This window comes from Lepisma saccharinum, chromosome 29 (genome assembly GCF_977018435.1).
Source record: "Lepisma saccharinum chromosome 29, izLepSacc3.1, whole genome shotgun sequence".
Classification (NCBI taxonomy): Eukaryota; Metazoa; Arthropoda; class Insecta; order Zygentoma; family Lepismatidae; genus Lepisma; species Lepisma saccharinum.
The window spans coordinates 3570890-3590460 of NC_139257.1; the positions used below are offsets into that span (position 1 = coordinate 3570890).

At 40.6% G+C, this 19571-nt stretch overlaps 1 protein-coding gene across 1 annotated transcript in view; it reads left to right on the top strand.

Moving 5' to 3' along the window:
- LOC145981171 (sodium-coupled monocarboxylate transporter 1-like) overlaps positions 1–19571 on the top strand; it is a 243408-nt gene that overhangs the window by 98234 nt on the left and 125603 nt on the right. The window contains exon 8 of the mRNA XM_083114294.1: positions 11723–11863. Within this exon, the coding sequence (XP_082970420.1) occupies positions 11723–11863 (141 nt within the window). The remainder of the gene's footprint in view (positions 1–11722; positions 11864–19571) is intronic.

A 19571-nucleotide genomic window follows, 5' to 3' on the forward strand; every position in this document is an offset into this window, starting at 1 on the left:
AGCCGCAACTGACTTCATTGTTTGTAAACGTCGTCCTAGTTGGTAAAATGCTAATAATACAGTAATAATAATGATAATAATGTTCTCTGAGGTGCTGATGTACCCTTGTAAATGTGCAACTCTCGGGGTGCAGCCTCCCGTGCATTGCCGTTATCCAAACCGTACATTAAATCCATATCGGCATACTCTTCGTTGCTGTAAGGTTCCATTTTTACTACGCAGTCCAGCACAACTGACGTGACTCTCACAGTACGATTAGACTCTGTACTGATTGTATCCATCCTGTTTGATTACAACGCCACCTCTCGGAAATGTTCTGTTTTGTAAACAAAGAGCAAACCTCGGACCGCGCAAGGAGTAAAGCATTCGGTGTTTACAAAATGCAATCAGTGACGACTTCTAACCACACATTCGCACACATTATTAGCATTTTACCAACTAGGACGACGTTTACAAATAATGAAGTCAGTGGCGGCTTGTAACTACAACATTCGCAATTATCTCGAAAATGGCTCGTTACTGAGACTTTTTGCTTCTATTAAAGTGTACTTTCAACTGTGTCAGTTTGCGCTATTACTTATGATACACCCTGTATATATATATATATATATATATATATATATTGATGCGTTCACTGGTTTCAATTACTTAAACTACGGGGATCGTTACTGTGAACGCTTTAGGGGTCAGATGGTAGAGCTAGGTTACGTTTATGGTCCCCATACAATCTCACTGACAGGCTTCTGGCAGGGAGTGGAATGATGTCAAGGGATGTAGACGACGTACATCTTACCTCTCGGCCAAGCGGTTGTGTGTGGACGTCAGGCGACAGAGCACGGAGTCCTGAGTTCGACGGCCCACGGTCTTCTTGCCCGTGGCTGGCGACGAAGCACACGCTGGTCTTGGAGTATCGGCCCTAGAAAAGGCGCCGGGACGGTGGTCTGTCCGACGGCTACAAGTTGTAAGCCGTGGTGCCGAAGATAGTCAACTGCGGTTGCCTTAGGCGAAAGCTTCGTCTCGGTTTCCCGAGCCGGGCTGAGACCTGGCAGGTGTCGAGGTCTTCGCCTGGGTTTCTTCTGAAGGTCCTTGAATTCTGAGACTTGACTGAGACGACTGAGCCCACTGAGCGACTGAGCCCTCTGAGACTCGAATTCTGGTGCTTAGGTCTTTTAAGCTGCTGGCAAATACTTCCTAGCTGCTTCGACAGCACTTCCGTATTTGCCAGCCGATGGCGGGCTTGAACCCGGTAGTATCGAAGAATGCCGTGTCTCCTGACGTCATGTGTTTCCGCTATTTGTGGAATGCTATGTTGTGTTGTAAATTGTCGCTTGACCGAGCACTGATGTCTGGCGAGAGATTTTACCTTTTTTTACAGAGTCTCCCTTGAATCGTTCCACATTCCCCTGCTCGTAGAGTATCCACAGGCTTGTGGTTACCCATCACCTTGAGAAAGATTATATGAGGTTAGTTTATTTGACCCCAAAAAAAAGTTACATAATATTGTGAGGTAAGGTTCCCGTTGACCGATGGATTACATAATTGATTATACCTTCACCTGTTGATATGCACACAAGAAATTCTTGCTTACGTTGCAGTGTTCATGCATTCTTTTGTACATAAGCAAGAAAATAGATATACACCCAAGAAATTCGTTGTTTTTTTTGTTATTGCAGTGTCCATGTACTAGTAGTGTTCCTGACCTTGTGGCACTGATAATACTTGTGTTGTTGTTTTTGTTGTATTTACCTTATTATTAATACCCTAATCCATGAATAAAATATTTTTTTTTTTTTTTTTACATAAGTTTTGCAGTATTATGTGTTTAGAATACTGTCAATTGTTTAAACTGCATGTCGTGAGGTGGAAGTCGTTAAACTTAAAATAATTGTTTAGAGCTTAATTGCATCAAGAAATAACGACTTGTGATTTTTCTTTTCTTTTGTTGTGTGCACACTGTCGAAGCACTTATACACTGTTTGTTTTGAAGCACTTTTATACAGTTTGTTTTGAGCACTTAAGTGTGTCGCCAAGGGTGACGACACGTAGCTCTGTTTCGATGCACTGATTGAAACACAGCGTGGCGGGGGAGGTTAGAGTCCTGGCGTCGAAGATGTTGGTACTCCTCTGGGCTGCTTCCGGATGGAATGACGTCTGTCCCTTAGCCGAGAGTTGGGGTGATTATAGAAGGAGAGTGTGGGAAATATATTCTTGCGAGTAGATAGACTGTGAGGGAGGGGTGCGTTTCACTTTGAGGGTTTGAATTTGTGGAGCTACTGATGGGATTGGGGGAGCTTGATTTGCGGGGACTGCCATAGAGATTGTTTGGGGCGGAGGGGGAGGTCGTACTAATGGGCGAGATAACGACGGCAAAGGTGCACTTATAGTAGGAATTTCGTAGTCGTTAACCTTTCGAATGGGTTTTCTACAAGTTCTGATTTTGTAATACAAGTAGACGAGGATTATACTGAGCGTTAGAATAACGAATAAGGCAATGGATAAATATGACGCAACATGACTTGGGGATTGGAGGAGAACATGGGGTGAGAGAGCATTAGCGTTCTTGGGACATAAGAATAACGGAATCAAATGAAATATTTTATGCTGATATAATGTGAAGGTAGTTAGGCAGGCGAGCCATATGAATAGTATGATCGTTGGGAAATCTTTGTGTTGAAAAACCGTAAGATTGGGCGGAATGGTGACGACACGGAATTTTGTTATGTTGAGGTGGGGAATTTCAAGTGACCAATCGTGGTGGAACAACATGGTAGCATTGAATATAGGGGAAGTTTTATAAGTAACGTTAAGTTGAAAATCAAGGTTTTTTGTCCATGCAGCGGGTAGGATATGGATTGTGTGGTGAAGGATGGAATTGTCAAATCCACAGGGAAAAATGGGATGTATTCTTATGTCTTCTGATATTATAACGTCCACGTTGCATTTAACATGTAACAATATTGCTCCTGGGTGATCGTGAGATTCGAGATCTACTATCTCATACGTGCCGTTGGCGTGTAAATAAGTAATGTTGGGCGGGGGATTGATAATAGCAAATAAATTTAGATCTAACTGAATTATATCCGTGTTTGAGGACTCATGACATGTGTACGAACAGGCTCGTCTAGTTTGTTCTACTGTTTTTGCTTTTATTAATGTCGAGAAGCAGAAGTTTTGCCCGTCTTGTCTTCTGGTGTGAGAGGGCAGTAGGCACAACTTTTGCGTGTGAATCTGGCAGTTTTCTAACTCAGTTCCACTTATTGTTATGACGTTTTGATCTTGGTCAATTGCGACATAAGCAGGACTGTGCGATAGTAGACATGTCAGGTTCCTAAACGCGAATGGAATCGGAATAGCAGAGAATAACTTATAATTCTTTTGTTGCGATTTGATTGGTATTTTTACCTCCATGTTGACGGCTCCATCAGATATTCTGCACTGCGTCAGTGGTATCTGATAATACATGTCAACAAGTTTGGTCGAAATAGCCAAGTCAAAACCTTCACTCAAAATGTTTTTCCTAATTTTGTTAAGGTCCCTGAGCAATACTGTTTTCGGGATAACGTGCTCGCTTGCAAAGTGGTGTTTACAATTGGCTATGGCATCTTCAAATTGAGAGATTTGCATAAACTGGCTCAGTTGTACCATAATTGGCATGAATTCTAGAACAAACGCTTGATTTAGGTGCGTGCTTTTATTTGTTAAATTTTGTAATTTGGAAAGCAATTCTTGCTGATTACGGGCTAACGTCTCTGAATGTTTGTTATAAGCACGGAAGACATCGTGGATTTGATGTTGGAACGACGTGATTTCGCCACTGATGTTTTGGAAAAATATGTGATTGGCTTCTAATTGAAGCTGCATGCCTGTGATTGTTTGATTAATTTGTTTAGCATTTTGAAACAGTGGTTCGATCTGCTTGGTTGTGGCAAAATCACAACAGTAGCTCGCCATTGTGCTAACAAAGCCGAATATGGATCGCTTCTGTTTAGAGGACGGGTTTTGTCTGGAGAAAAGGGAAATATGATTGAATAAATGAGCGTGTAAGTTCTGTAGTTTTATGGATAATTGACAGCTCGGGGTAGAGTTGTCTCGTGGGTCACACAACACGTTATGCAAAGACGAGGAAAGTTGTTGGGGTTTTGGAATTTCAATGGGGATGTAATAATGCAAAGGGATCGTGTAGTCGTAAGTAATTGTGCCGGGTAGTTCCTTGAGATACAGCCCTGATGAGATTTTTAATTGTTGGGAGGCTCGCCCTATTGCAAAGGTGCAGGTGAGGAAGAAGAGAAGGATGGCACCCATTTCGTTTCCGTAGTGTTCTGCAAAGATGGTAAAAGCGTATGTTAGTTTAGTTAGCAATGTGGGATGTGCCATTGCAGAATAATTAATGTTCACTGTTACATTCTTACTTATTTATTAGTGATCTACTTATTAAAATAAAGCATAAGTTTATGCATTATTGACAGTTGTGCAAAATGTTAGCGTTGTTAATATTAATGTTATTATTTCTCACTTTTGATTTGTTATTATTGTTAATAAAGAATAGTTTGAAACGAGAAGAATCGAGTATTCCTGAGCCAACAATTCTAGCTTCCTAACATGAATGCGCTTCTTTATTTATGCTTTGTGAGCTTTGTTGTAATCTTCAGCCCAAACTGTGTCATACACACAGCAATTCTGGGCTGTCAGCATAATCTACTGACACAGTGAAGTGCTGACTTTCATTGGATTGATGAGTTTGCTTGATGTTATGCTTTTCCATACGTGGTTCCCAAGGACACACGAATTCTGTGGAGTAAGCATATACGCGATGCACGCTGTTTCAACGAATTCGTATGAATCGCTAGTCTGAAACAATTCATCGTGCTTTCTGTGTTGTTGGTTTTATGTCTTGTGCGCGTGTAAAAATTACTGTTTCTTGTAGCCATGCTATGCTCGGAAAAGTTTCTCTTTTCTTTCCGTTTCGTTATTCTGATTTGCGAGAAAAAAATCAATCTGGCAACACTGGAGTTGTTGTGCTATTTCTAATATTTGTTCACATTAAAATAAATGCAGTGGTTAACGTATGGGAGAGCCATGGATAAGAGAAAGGAGAATTAGTGCAGCGATTGGGTGTTTAGTGAGTTTTGCAGGAGCATGGGGGGGGAAGCGACATTGGAGCATGTGCCTGGTGAGTACACAACAAAAAATTAGTTTTTCTTTTCTTTTAATCTGCAGCACTGTGAGAGGGATCTGTCTGTTCATCTGTGTCAGAGAGATCGCCCTCAAAGCGAGGCTTTAGTCTAGCTATTGAGAAAGTATCGACTTTCTCTCTATTTCGACCATCTTTGAATGAAACCTTGTAAGAATTCGCGTCCATTTTCTCTACTATTTTACCTCTAAACTTGTAATAGATGGCAAAAGCGCGGGGGGTGTTTGGGGCAGGTGTATTTTCGAGGATCCAAACATCTTGTCCTATCGCATATTCGGTTTGTTGAGTTATACTGTCCGAATATTTCTTTTGCTGTAGAAAGCGCTTTTTTAAATTGTCGTGAGCCAACTTGCGAATGTCTTTTAACTGTTCCAGCCGTTTCTCATTTGTAGGGGCCGTTGCTTGTGGGGAGGATGGGATGACTGCGTCTATCAGCAGACGTGGTTCGAACCCGTGTAACAAATAAAATGCACTTTGGCGTGCAGAGTCGTGGAAGCTTATGTTGTGAGCTTGTACGGCAGATTGCAAATAATCTTGCCATTTACCTTTTGTTGTGAGAACGTAGGGCTTAATGATATTCTTAAGGTAATTGAAGGATGCTTCCACTAAGCCGTTTGTGTAATGAGCCGCAGTATTTACGTATTTTAGCTGTATGCCAGTTAACTGAGCTAGCTCATGCATTAGATTTGAGGTATTTGAAGACGATTTATCAAGAACGATCGTAGCTGGGAGACCAAACCTGAGGAAAACACAATGAAAAAGTGCGTGAGCAATTGATTTGGCATCGTGATTCGGAATGGTGGTCGCAACGACGTACCTTGTACAACTATCCACTACAGATAAAAAATACTTGTGACCTTTAGTATTTGACGCAAGGGGCCCGCAAACATCTAAATGAATCTTCTTGAACGGAACTTCTTCCGGTTCGGAATGCTGTAATGTGTGTTGCCTAGCGCCAGGATGACGCTTAGCTATTTGGCATGGCACACACTTTCTCACTTGGTCATACACAAAGCGTTTCATGTCTGGTATGTAATACCGAGATACAAGGTGCCTGTAAGTTTTATCTGCTCCCTGATGAGCGTTCATGTTCTGATTAGCGTGCACAAGTTCGAACACTTCTTTACGGTTCGCTTTGGGTACGCAAACCTGTTTCTTGTAACCGTTTGCGAATCTTGTAAGCCTATGGAGCAGACCGTTCTCAAGAGTGAAAGAATACGCTGTTTTTTCATACTTAGGGTTAGCTGAGGGGTCGTCTTCTAATATTTTAATTATGTTGCCAAAGTAGGGGTCTTGTCTTTGTGCGGTAGCCATGTCAAAAGACTGGGCTTGGATGGAAAATACCTGGCGCGCCATGTCTTCGCTATCGGAATCAACTTCATCGTCGTGATTAGCCGTATTTACAGGTTGGCGACTTAAGCAGTCGGCCAGTGCATTATTAGCCGACGAAATGTGCTGAATATCGAAGTCGAACTCTTGAAAAAAAATGGCCTTCCTTGCTAGCAACGAATTTTCAGCTTTGGTTGTTTTCAAATAAGACAGCGCATGATTATCCGTAAATACCGTGAATTTAGAGTTTATGAGAAAATATCTAAAAGTCTTTAGTACATATTGCGCTGCTGTGATCTCGAGTGTGAAAACATCATATTTCTTCTCGGTGTCTGTAAGACAGCGACTACAGTATGCTATTACAGAACGCGTACCGTCTTTTTCTTCCTGGAGGAGGGCCCCAGCGATGCCCACGTATGAAGCATCCACGAATACGAGCGTTTTCTTCCGTGAGTCGTAGCTTTTAAGAACGGGCGCAGTTGTTATCATGGTTTTTAACTTATTAAAAGCTTCTTGATGAGTTTCGGTCCATTGGAACTTGACATTCTTTTTCAGCAAGCGAAATAAACACTCCGCGGGGACATGGAAACCGGATAGGAACTTCCGTATGAAGTTAATAAGTCCGAGAAAACTTTTTAGATTCTTCTTCGACTTCGGCTGGGGGAAGTCTGTGATAGCCTTGATAATGTGATCCGATATTCGGGTGCCCTTTTGAGAGACAAGGTGGCCCAAGATGGGGACCTCGTTATACAAATATTTGCATTTCTTAGTTCCTAACTTGAGATTAGCTTCTCGTAGTTTGCGAAATACCTTCTCCAGAACGTGTAGCATTTCTGTTATTGTGTCGGCACTGCAAATAATATCATCTGTGTAACATGATACTTCTGAAGCTGGAATTTCACATAGTACCTTGTGCATGAGAAAATTCATTACTGCAGATGAAGTCTTCATTCCCATAATTAACCGATTATAGTGAAATGAACCAATGCCTTCGACAGAGAATGCTGTTAACTCCTTGGAACGTTGCGAGAGTGGTATTTGAAAGAAAGCTGCACGTAAATCAAGCACACTATACCACTTTTTTCCGCCTATGTCAGCTAAAATTTGCGCTGTTGTGGGCTGAGTTAGGCCTAGGGGTTTTAACGCAACATTAAAAGCACGAAGATCTGAAACAAAACGGTAAGAATTATCGCGTTTTTTCACTAAAAGTACGGGGTGTCTGTAGTTCGAACCCTGTGACTCACTCAGAACACCGTCTTTGACAAGTTTCGCGATCTCACCTTTCATTGTTTCTTGCAAATTAAAAGGAATTCTATACTGTTTGCTTATAATGGGCTTGTCGTGCGTTAACTCGATGTCATATTCGTAAGCGTTCGTGACACTGGGTGGGTCACCTTCCCATGACATAATGTCAGAATAATTGTACACTAAGTCTAACACTTTTTGCTTGTCTTCCTGTGATAGGTCTGGATTTACGTCTATTAGTTTGGGATCAAACTTAAGCTGGCTCGGTGAAGGATTTGCGTTGTTTGTGCATGTAAATGAAAAGTCACGATTAGCCTGAAAAGTGTCAAGATTCATGATGTCCGTGACATCTGTTACTATGTTACATGATGCGATTTCGCCTATCTGTGTACCCGCTTTTAAAGTAACAGGCACGTCACTTGGGTTAATGACAAGTAAAATTCCTGACTGGGGGTTTAATGTACAGTGAGGTACACAAATACCATGAGTAAGCAGTGTTTCAACAGAAGGGGTCAGTAATACGGGCTCGTTTTTATTGTTTCGTTGGAACGAAACTGGCACGTAGTTCTTTGTACGCGGACATAATGTGATATTTTCTGAAATAACGGCTTTTGTACATCTAATTGCAATTCTGTTAATGACTTCATTAGACACTGTATGTGACGAGTGTTTCCTTTTGATATTCCAATGTGGAATGTGTCCCAGATTTGTGATGGAAATAGTTTTTTCTTTTAATGAAATGTTGCATTTCTGAGCTGTTAAAAAATCATTTCCTAAAATGCAAGGCATGCTATTTGATTCAATTATTCTAAATCCGTGAGAGTATTTAAATTTACCTATTCTCAGTTGTAAAACCGCTATTTCAGATAAATTCACCTGATATCCAGTTACGCCTTTTATTGTAGTTTTTGCATGAATTATTTTTGCACCTGACGGTACAATGCTCTTGCTACAGATGGATATTTGTGAACCTGTATCGATCATGAGCTCGATTGATTTATTGTTAAGGGTGGCCTTTAAATAAGGTAAACTGTCTTTCTCTATCAAAGTTTCTGTATGTTGAAAGGTACGAGATCGGGTTGGTGCTTGACTCGTACCCCTATTTAGTTTAAAGAATCCTCTGGTTTATAAAAACAAGAATTTGATTCATAGTTTCTTAATCCACAGTATTCACAAGGGTTTGGATACAACGGACGGGGATTTGCGTTACGGTTACCCCCGCGTCCTCTTGAATTCGAACGGGTTGACCTAGACGTTCCTCTAAAATACCTATTTCCGCTAATATAACCATTTGCTTGAGGCTGATAAGAATTGTTCCCCTGCTCTAAATTGTTTTGGTGGGGAGGGGATCCTCTACAATCTATACATTTAAGACGCCTGGGTAAGTCAATACGGCAATGGTTAGAGATACGCATCGCCCCGAACTGATGTGAAATGCAATCGTCGTGGGTCTGAAGGCAGCTGGGCGATGCTGCCGTTTGATGGGTGCAGTTACAACTAGATGCTATTGGCTTTGATGTGCTTGCAGCGAGAGCCGAGCTCTGAACTGTTGGAGCTAAGTTTGTCACGTATTGAGAACCGAGGGCGTGGTTTGTGGAAATGCTTTGTGGTGTGACGTATGCCGCGTAATGGGATTGTTGTTGAGGGGGCGAGGAAGGAGGGGGCGTGAGTGTTGCGTATATACTGGGAGCAATGTTCGCTGCAGGCGCGGGTGCCGTATGCGATTGCATTGAAGCCTGGTATTGTAAATTCTGCAACGCAGCAGCTTGGTTTACAAGATTTAATGCTTGAGTTTGCTCATCATTTTTCCTAGCTTGAATAAGTGATTCCTGTCGCTCGCTATTTTGCAAAAATGTTATAAGCTCGGAGGTGGATTCAAATTGTTGATGGCCAATCGCCTGAATATACTTACTGAGCAGACCAGAGATGAGAAATGACATTATTTGTTCATTGGTGGCGTGGGGAAAAAATCTTAAAATTAATGTTTTTTTTTCTGACGATGTAGTCAAAAACTGACTGTCCCAGGGACTGTTTGGTTTCCATAAGAATTTGAGTGGGTTGGGCGGGAGAATAACTGCCGCGAAATAACGTTATCATCTCATCTTTGATCTGCTTTGCAGTTAATGTGGCAAATGTGGGCCGAGTTTTGATATCGTTGAAGTACATTAGGGCCACATCTGAGAGAAAAAGGGGTAGCATCTCTTTGCTATGGTCATTTGTCCACGTGAGGGCAGTGGCGACGCTGTCAAATTTTTAGAAGAACTCCTCAACTCGTGAGGGATCTTGCCCGGAGAAAGAGGGTGGGTAGAGGTTAGTGGGTAGGTGTAGAGTCATAGTGGTTGCGGTATGTGATCTAGGTAACTCGGGGGTACTGGTGAAAGGAATCTTCTTTTTCCGTCTGGGAGTTTCCAGACCGCTTAGAAACAGGGGGTATGAAGCTGTTGCCTTAGATCTAGTTAGGGGCGGGGTGGGGGGTTTACGTATTTCTGAAGCTAGTTTTAAAATTTCATCGAGTGACTGATCTAATACGTCATGTAGTGATGTGTTCATTCGTTACTTGTAACTGAATAGGAATGAGGTTTAGGTTGTTTTGGTTGGATAATTGATTTACACGCTCTTAGCAAAATTTTAGACATTTGACGTTAATGAGTCCCGTTGTCGCACCCGAAATTACAGCATAAGTGCATCTCTGTCATCCGCTGATAACTGATATAAATGAAGAAGTTAATGTGGGCCGTATTGGCATGTACGGTGGGATGCAAAAGTTATGCTAAGGTTTTGTACTTTCGCCATGAATTCAAAAGCAATTTTTTTTTCTTATGGGAGCGAATAAAATTGTTGTTGCGCCTGTTTCAACTATACCATGATTCGAAACTGGGATGGGGGGGGGGGGTTAAAATGTTACGCGCAACCTGTACTGGAGTGTACAAAATTACAAGGTAGCCCAAAGCAACTCCACCATGATGCGTTCACTGGTTTCAATTACTTAAACTACGGGGATCGTTACTGTGAACGCTTTAGGGGTCAGATGGTAGAGCTAGGTTACGTTTATGGTCCCCATACAATCTCACTGACAGGCTTCTGGCAGGGAGTGGAATGATGTCAAGGGATGTAGACGACGTACATCTTACCTCTCGGCCAAGCGGTTGTGTGTGGACGTCAGGCGACAGAGCACGGAGTCCTGAGTTCGACGGCCCACGGTCTTCTTGCCCGTGGCTGGCGACGAAGCACACGCTGGTCTTGGAGTATCGGCCCTAGAAAAGGCGCCGGGACGGTGGTCTGTCCGACGGCTACAAGTTGTAAGCCGTGGTGCCGAAGATAGTCAACTGCGGTTGCCTTAGGCGAAAGCTTCGTCTCGGTTTCCCGAGCCGGGCTGAGACCTGGCAGGTGTCGAGGTCTTCGCCTGGGTTTCTTCTGAAGGTCCTTGAATTCTGAGACTTGACTGAGACGACTGAGCCCACTGAGCGACTGAGCCCTCTGAGACTCGAATTCTGGTGCTTAGGTCTTTTAAGCTGCTGGCAAATACTTCCTAGCTGCTTCGACAGCACTTCCGTATTTGCCAGCCGATGGCGGGCTTGAACCCGGTAGTATCGAAGAATGCCGTGTCTCCTGACGTCATGTGTTTCCGCTATTTGTGGAATGCTATGTTGTGTTGTAAATTGTCGCTTGACCGAGCACTGATGTCTGGCGAGAGATTTTACCTTTTTTTACAGAGTCTCCCTTGAATCGTTCCACAATATATATACGAGTATATAGATAGCTTAGATTAGATAGATAGACAACTGCATACATACATACAAACATACATACAAACATAAGAATAATGTATGTTGTATGCTGATTCATACAGTAAGAGATTATTATTATTCCAATGAAATCTCTGGTATGTTATTGTACATACAAGCTAATCTCTTTGTTGATTTACCGTAAAAAAAGTAATCATTTACATTTTTTCAGCATGAATCCCGATCCAACAATACGACACACCTTCTGGTCAGTTGCTATTGGACGATCAATTTTCGGCTTCACAAATCTCATCTCAAATCAAGGGGCCATGCAGCGGTGTCTGAGCACAAAAACGGTTAAGGGAGCACAGAAGTAAGTAGCTAAAGATCAAATATCCATTTTAAGATAAAATATATATCTCTGAGATTATCATAATTCTCATGCACCCATGATGCTTTCTGATTCAACGAGCAGAAATATTTGGCATTTGCACGCAAAAAACAATTACCTTTTTTGCTATTTCTTTAAAAATAATTCCCATACTCACGTGGGCAAAAATTGTAAATGAAACTCATAAGTATCGAGTGGATAGGAATGTTTTTGGATAAGGAAACAAGTCGACAATTGTGTACGTTGCCTTGGAAACGTAGGTGGGGGGGGGGGTAAGGAGGCCATGGCCGTGGTGCTGATCACATCGTCCCCACCTTCGGCCTGATGAAGAAAGCTTGGGGCCTTAACTCCACACCCCCTACACGCCCTCATGGCTTGGTGCAAAGCACAAGGTAGCACTTTGCTTTTTAATTTACTATAGGCCTACATCCCGATTTTATCGGAACAGAACTTACCAATCTCTACGTGGGCTTTCTTCCAAGTTTCGTAGGGATGTGAATAAGCTTCAATTTTTCTTGACACAATTCATACATGTTATATTTCCATATAAGAACAACAGCCGATATCCTTTGTGTGCACGTGTGTGTGTGTGTGTGTGTGTGTGTGTGTGTGTGTGTGTGTGTGTGTGTGTGTGTGCAGGGAGGTATAATCCAAACATGTGAGGTGATCCTTTTCGCACTACTCCATTCTCAGAAATAAATCTCAATTCCACACACTGAAAATGTAGCACTTTCTACATCTTAGTATGCAAATATCTAGTAGCAAAGTAATGTGTAGAAAGAGAAAAACTAACGGTACTCTGGGAATTTCGTAGTTTTTTTTTTCAATTTGAACTGACATTCATAATATTAATTAACTAACTATTGACTAAAGAATAGCTTATTCGTTCTGCTACTTTCAATTCTTCATTACCGTAGTGACCGTAACTCTCTTTCTTAGCTTTCCCGATGGCGAAGTAGTAGCGGAGTCGCCTTGTAATCAAGGAGTCCCCGGTTCGATACCCGGTGGAGACACACAGTGGTTTGGATCCCACTTTAAACTGAAGATGCAGTCTCGATTAGCCTTACTGTGCATAAAGTGGACTTAAAATACCATATGAAAATAAAACTAAAAATCAACGTAACTCTCTACAAAGCCAGAGGATTCAGGTTCGAAACCTGTTGAATCTTAGTATGCAATGAGACAGCATTGCATTCGTATCATTACCCATCATCTTCATCGTCGCGATTATCGCAATATGTAAAAATGCGACACAAAATAAGCCAAACGGAAGCTTGGAATCAATCTGAATATTGGTTACGTTGGATACGTGGTAAAATTGAATTAAAAATCACTTCCTGTGATGTAATAGGGTTTTTGATTAGAGAATCGTTGTTGCGAACAATAAGTAGTTTCACGTTCACCACACTCTTCGTAAGGAAGAAGGATCTCTAAATTTTCCCTTTCATATGTGAGTGAAACTTAAATGTAAGTTCATTGTAGGTCACAAAAGAGATTTACATATTGTTATGATATCTTTTAAACGTCACGAAATCTAATTCCAATAGAATACGATACTACTCCTTACGTTCCTCTAAATGTTCACCATTAGTCTGACGAAAAAAAAAGGAACGAAGATTTCCGTGTTTCCTTGAGCAAAGATAAGGGTCCTGCAAGCACCAACTTCTTCGATCAGTGACTTTCACTGCCGGGGTGACTCAGAGTAGGCCTGCGCTCGTTCCAGTTTGTGTGTATAAAACAGGTATTTTATTTATTTCGTTTCAATCCACAGTTATATCAAGCTAAAATTCTAATATTTTCGTAAAATATGTTGTAAACAAATTTTATACATTATGGTCTTCCAGAGTGTTGTTGCCTGCTATTTACACGCGGGAGATGGGGTGTTGTAAACATTTCTGAACCCAAAGGTCGAGCACGAAGGAAAAGTCGTGTAAGCATTGGAGGTAACTAACTAACTAACTAACTCCCTAGCCTTTTTAAACCCGAAGGTTCATGGCTGCAGCAACACAGGCCTTCCATCTGTCCCTATCTTGAGCAAGTTCTATATACTCTTTTCCATCCCTACCGATTTCCCTTAGGTCCATCTCAACGTTGTCCCTCCATCTTCGTCTTGGCCTTCCTACAGGTCTCTTACCATCAGGTTTCCCAGCAAGAATCCTGTAAACTCCTCTTTCCTCTCCCGTTCGTGCCACATGGCCTGCCCACCTAAGTCTTCTTGATTTAATTATTCTAATAATATCTGGACATAAATACAAATTAAGTAGTTCTAAATTATGTAACCTTCTCCACTCACCTGTCTCCTCATCCCTTTTAGGTCCAAAGATTTTACTGGGGATCTTATTTTCAAATACTCTCAATTTATGTTCCTCTTTCAATGTAAGCGACCAAGATTCACATCCATATAATACTACAGGCAAAATGACTGCTTTGTATATTTTAACTTTTAGTTTCTTAGATATTAAACGAGAAGACAAAAGTTTAAGAAGAGAGAAGTAACATGCATTTCCTGAATTAAGCCTACTTTTTATTTCCTCTTTAATATAATTTTCATTTGTTAATATTACTCCTAAGTATTTGAATTTGGAAACTGGTTCAAACGAGTTGTTATCAATAATTAGATTTTGATTATTACCTAACACTTGGTTTCGGCCTGTAAGCATATATTTAGTTTTCTCTTTGTTAAATTCCAAACCTATCTCTTTAGCAGTTTTGAAAAATATTTTAGCATTATTCTTAATTGTATTCACATCATCCCCCAGTAAGTCTACATCATCTGCATATGCTAACAACTGAGTCACACCATTTAATTTTAGTCCTTCGTTAGTTTCTTTTACCTTCCTAACAGCATATTCTAAGGCAAAATTAAAGAGCAATGGAGATAATGCATCTCCTTGTTTTAACCCATCATGAATTGTAAATTTGTCAAACATATTAATACCCACACGAATTTTACATTCTGTTTCACTGGTGCATATTTTTATCATACTAAGAAGCTTCTTAGGTATTCCAAACTCGAATAATATATTATATAATTTATCTCTTTTGACCAAATCATATGCTTTTTTGAAATCAAAGAATAGCTGATGGACATTTTGATTATATACCCACTTTTTTTCAAGTGTCTGTCTGATGTGAAAAATTTGATCTGTAGTTGATCTGTAAAGTTTAAATCCACATTGATAATCACCTATAATTTCATTAGCTTATAGGGTTAGTCTTGTTAAAAGAATGTTAGAATAATATTTCATATGTTGTTGAGAGTATAGAAATTCCACGGTAATTATTGCAGTTCATTTTATCACGTTTTTTAAACACAGGAACAATTATGGATTCTTTCCACTGTTGAGGGATTTCTTCTTTATTCCATATTAAACAAATTAATTTATGAATTTGACATATTAATGAATTTCCATCATATTTAATTAACTCAGCTGGTATTAAATCACTGCCAGCTGCTTTGTTATTCTTTAGCCTTTTAATAGCATCCTTAACTTCAGTCAAGCGTAACGAACCTTAAAGTTCGTGGGATCTTATGAATACCTAACTGTTAACCAATTGATTAATGGGTAATGTAAATTACTCATCATTCATCCTCTGATGAGACTACTCGTCATTGGCATGACGAGTTAACGCTTGGCAATGCGAAAGGTACAAAATCACACTAAGGAACTTAACTACAGAAAAGACAATGGTCACTCGTTGGGTTTTGTGAACCGTTGAACCTGAATCATGGCTGGGTGTTAGGATAATTACCTGTCTATCTGCAGTAGTGAGCTGAATCAAATAAGCGAAGTCCTTACCGGCCATATTGTGCAATATCTCCGAAACGTTTCCTATCGAAGCTGCATCGAAAACAGACCTAGCATTAAGTAATCGAAAATCCTGCACCGTGCGATAAGCTCCTTAATAATTTCTTAACAAGAAAAACTGGTGAATTGTAGGGTGATGTTGTAGGACTGGTGACCCCTGCTTCTAGCAAGTTGTCAATTTGCTGATTAATTTCCTTACGCAAGTGTACAGGTATAGGGTAGGCTGGGACGTGAAATTCAGAATCGTCCTTTAACTTTATATGATGCGTGTAATTAGTGGCGCAACCAATGTCCTGCTCGGACCAAGAAAACACATCTACATACTTCTCTAATAATTGAGTAAGTTGCAATTTCTGATCGGGTTCTAATGCTGGATTAATGTCAAATTTAGTAATGTCGTGCACTGGTTTTGTCATGGTGCCAGTTTCCTTGGTTACCATAACGTTAGGTCCTTCGTCATCTGAAATATGACGTGAAGCTGGTACTGGATTTTGCCATGCCTCTGCGGTACCTAAGCGTGCCCCTTTCCTAATTTTAATTTTGTAAGAATTTGGGTTAGTAATCCAAATTAAAAATGACTCCGGATTTACAATGGCTCGAGGCACCATTAACCCTGTGTCCATTTGAAACTGTAAATCTGGTTCTAAATAAGTTAAATTCTGATTACTAGAATTTGTCAATTTGACAGGAATACACAAATGAGATCTAGGTTTAATTCTGATTTGTCTGGAAGTTAAAAATTCTGGCACATATAGATCCCTGATCAGACTAGCAACTTTTATGGATACGTCAAAGGTTTTTCTGTGTTCCATCCTTAACTGGTTCCGCGGAGGAGTACCAAATCTCCTCAATGTGAGTCGATTTTGATCAAAATCCAAATTTGCTTTATGAGCTCTTAAAAAATCATTTCCCAAGATTGTCCCATGTTCAAAATTTGGAATCATCCGAAAAGGATGGGTAAAATTGCGGCCGTTTATTGCAAACGTTAACAGGACAATCTCTTTAATTTCAATTTGTTCTTTTGCTACTCCACTTATGGCCGTATGAATTTTAAAACGTTTGGCGGTTGAAGGAATACCTCGATCACTGGTAACTGATACTTGGCTTCCTGAATCCACAAGAAACCTCTGACGTTGTCCCCCTAACACTGCGTTAATGTAAATTAATTCCTCATAGGGGAAAGTAGAGACTGAAATTTGTTTTCCAACAAAATCTGCGCATACGTCTCTTCTATGGGCAGATACTACTCGTTCAAAGCCTCCTTGTTCTGAAAACAAGTGGCTGCCGAGTGATTAGGGTAATTACAAATAGAGCAGCGTGGTCTCCCCGTTGCTCTTCCCTGTCTTCCTGGCCTCGCCCTGCTGAAGACGAGGAACCCCGCGAGTTCTGTCCGCGGAAATTTCCACGTCCTCGCCATTGTTGGGTATTGCCATATCGCCTATTGCGATCTGAATTGTTATTATTTTTAGGGCGTCCATTCCTATACCCCCGTTGTACTGAGTTCGTCTATTATTGTTACCCCTGTAGGAACCTCTATAATTGTTTCCTGTATGATAATGCTCTCTATAACATGGGTCTCTAAATTGTTTCTGACTAGATGAGTCGGTGCCATGATGCTGTTTCTGATCCTCAATGCTATCCAGTCTAAAAGTAAGACTCGCTAATCTTGCTTCCAGACCAGTTTCCTGAGCCTGGACTTGAGCTTTGTTACTTGGAGGATTGTTAGCTGATTTCAATTGCTCGACCTCCTTTTGCAAGGCATTGAATCTTGCTTCGATCCCAGAAGTAGGTCGCGATTGTGCAGACTCAGCAGTAGCCAGATTGTTATTCTGCAATAAAATCTGCTGCTGTTGCGAAAGTGTTGGTGCACTGTGCAAAGGAAGGAATAAACTGTCCCTTTGATCTTCGCACCTCAGCTCTTTCAGCTTGCGCTGCCTCATCAAAAACTGAAGCTTTTCGAAGGATTTTAGATCTTTAAGCAACGCATGCACTGATTGATACTCTTTATGATGGATATCCTTCATGTAATCCACCTGCAGTCCTAATATAATCTGTTTAATCTGCTGTTGAACACTCATTTTGGGGTCTGCCTTAAGTAAAAGTAGCTGCTTGTCCCTTACATAATTTGTAACTGGCTCAGTTTCCTTATGCAACCTATATCGAATTTGTTCCTCGATCTGGAGTTGATCCAAGGACCCTGTAAATTCATCCTTAAATTTTTGTTGTATATCCTCGTAGGACCTATCTTGATTTTCTGGAGCATCTTTCCAAGTCTGATACCATCGTAAAGCTGGTCCGGCCAGGAGAGCTGGGAATAATTCCTGCTTTCTGGCGCTGTTCCAACCATTTAAGATGGCAAGGCTATCTACTTTGTCTAAAAATTTTGAAACGTCTTCCCCGGCTATCCCCTGAAATGGGATACCCTCTAAAATAGTTGGGGGAACAAACTGAGACTGAGCCATAGTTGCAAATTGTGTTGGGCCTAAATCTCTAATATCCTGACCCTGGTTCTCTAATTGCTTTTCCTTTTCCTGTTTCTCTAATAATTGTCGCTGAAGGCGTCTAGTTAATATTGGGCTACGTTTAAATTTGGGGGTGGAACTTGCAGTTGGACCGCTGACATCTAAATTAAAACTTGTAGTTCCTCGTGCTATATCTAATAATTGGTCTAATGTTTCATCGAGTTCATCAGCAAGGTGAAAGCTCGACATCTATCATGGCATATGTAAATTCTTCTCCCCCCATTAATGTAAAAAAATAAGAACTTTTAAGCCCTATGTATTTTCAAAATTAATTGTGGCAAGGACATACTGAAACTAAACAAATGAGCAAAATTTTGGGGTGGGGTTGAATTTAAAACTAATTGTTGAAACCTCTACTTGATAACATTCTATTTTCTCATTGCATTTCCGAGGAAATGGATGAGAAGTCCAAATCTTCACCACGTAACGAAATTTGGGGTGGGGTTGAATTTAAACTGGTTAACAAACTCCTTTCATTTCTGAAAGAAATGAGAGGCCCACGTATCTCCACCACGTAACGAACCTTAAAGTTCGTGGGATCTTATGAATACCTAACTGTTAACCAATTGATTAATGGGTAATGTAAATTACTCATCATTCATCCTCTGATGAGACTACTCGTCATTGGCATGACGAGTTAACGCTTGGCAATGCGAAAGGTACAAAATCACACTAAGGAACTTAACTACAGAAAAGACAATGGTCACTCGTTGGATTTTGTGAACCGTTGAACCTGAATCATGGCTGGGTGTTAGGATAATTACCTGTCTATCTGAAGTAGTGAGCTGAATCAAATAAGCGAAGTCCTCTGTAAGCTTCTCCACTATGCTGACCATAGTATGCAAATGTATGCAAAATGTTTTGCGAACAAATGTGTCGCTTTCGATGTTCCATGTAGGTGAACAAAAAATTACTGCTAGGGATAAACATATGCATAAAACTTTGGCACTAAAACATGCTTCTTGAAATGTTCGAAAGTGCTGTAGTTATGCTTGTCTATTTCTTGCATGTTCGTTTGGTTATCCATAATGAAAATTTTCTTCTTAAAAAAAATTAACACACTAATTGCTATCGTTGGATAATTTGACACAACTGGCGCTTGTCGTCTCCTTGTAATGTAATGTAAACTATAATGCATGTAAAAACTGGCTAGCATGCATGGTACGAAACTGAAGATTTGTAGAAGGGCTATGGAAAAGTATTGTTTTCCATAATCATGGTAAATATTCACATGAATACACATGACATAAGCTTTCATGCGTATTTGTGGGAAAACACTGTAGCACAATTTGAACAATAATTCTGTACTTATTGTTGTGACCGAAACTGCTGCTTGTAGAATATATGTTCTCTCTACTT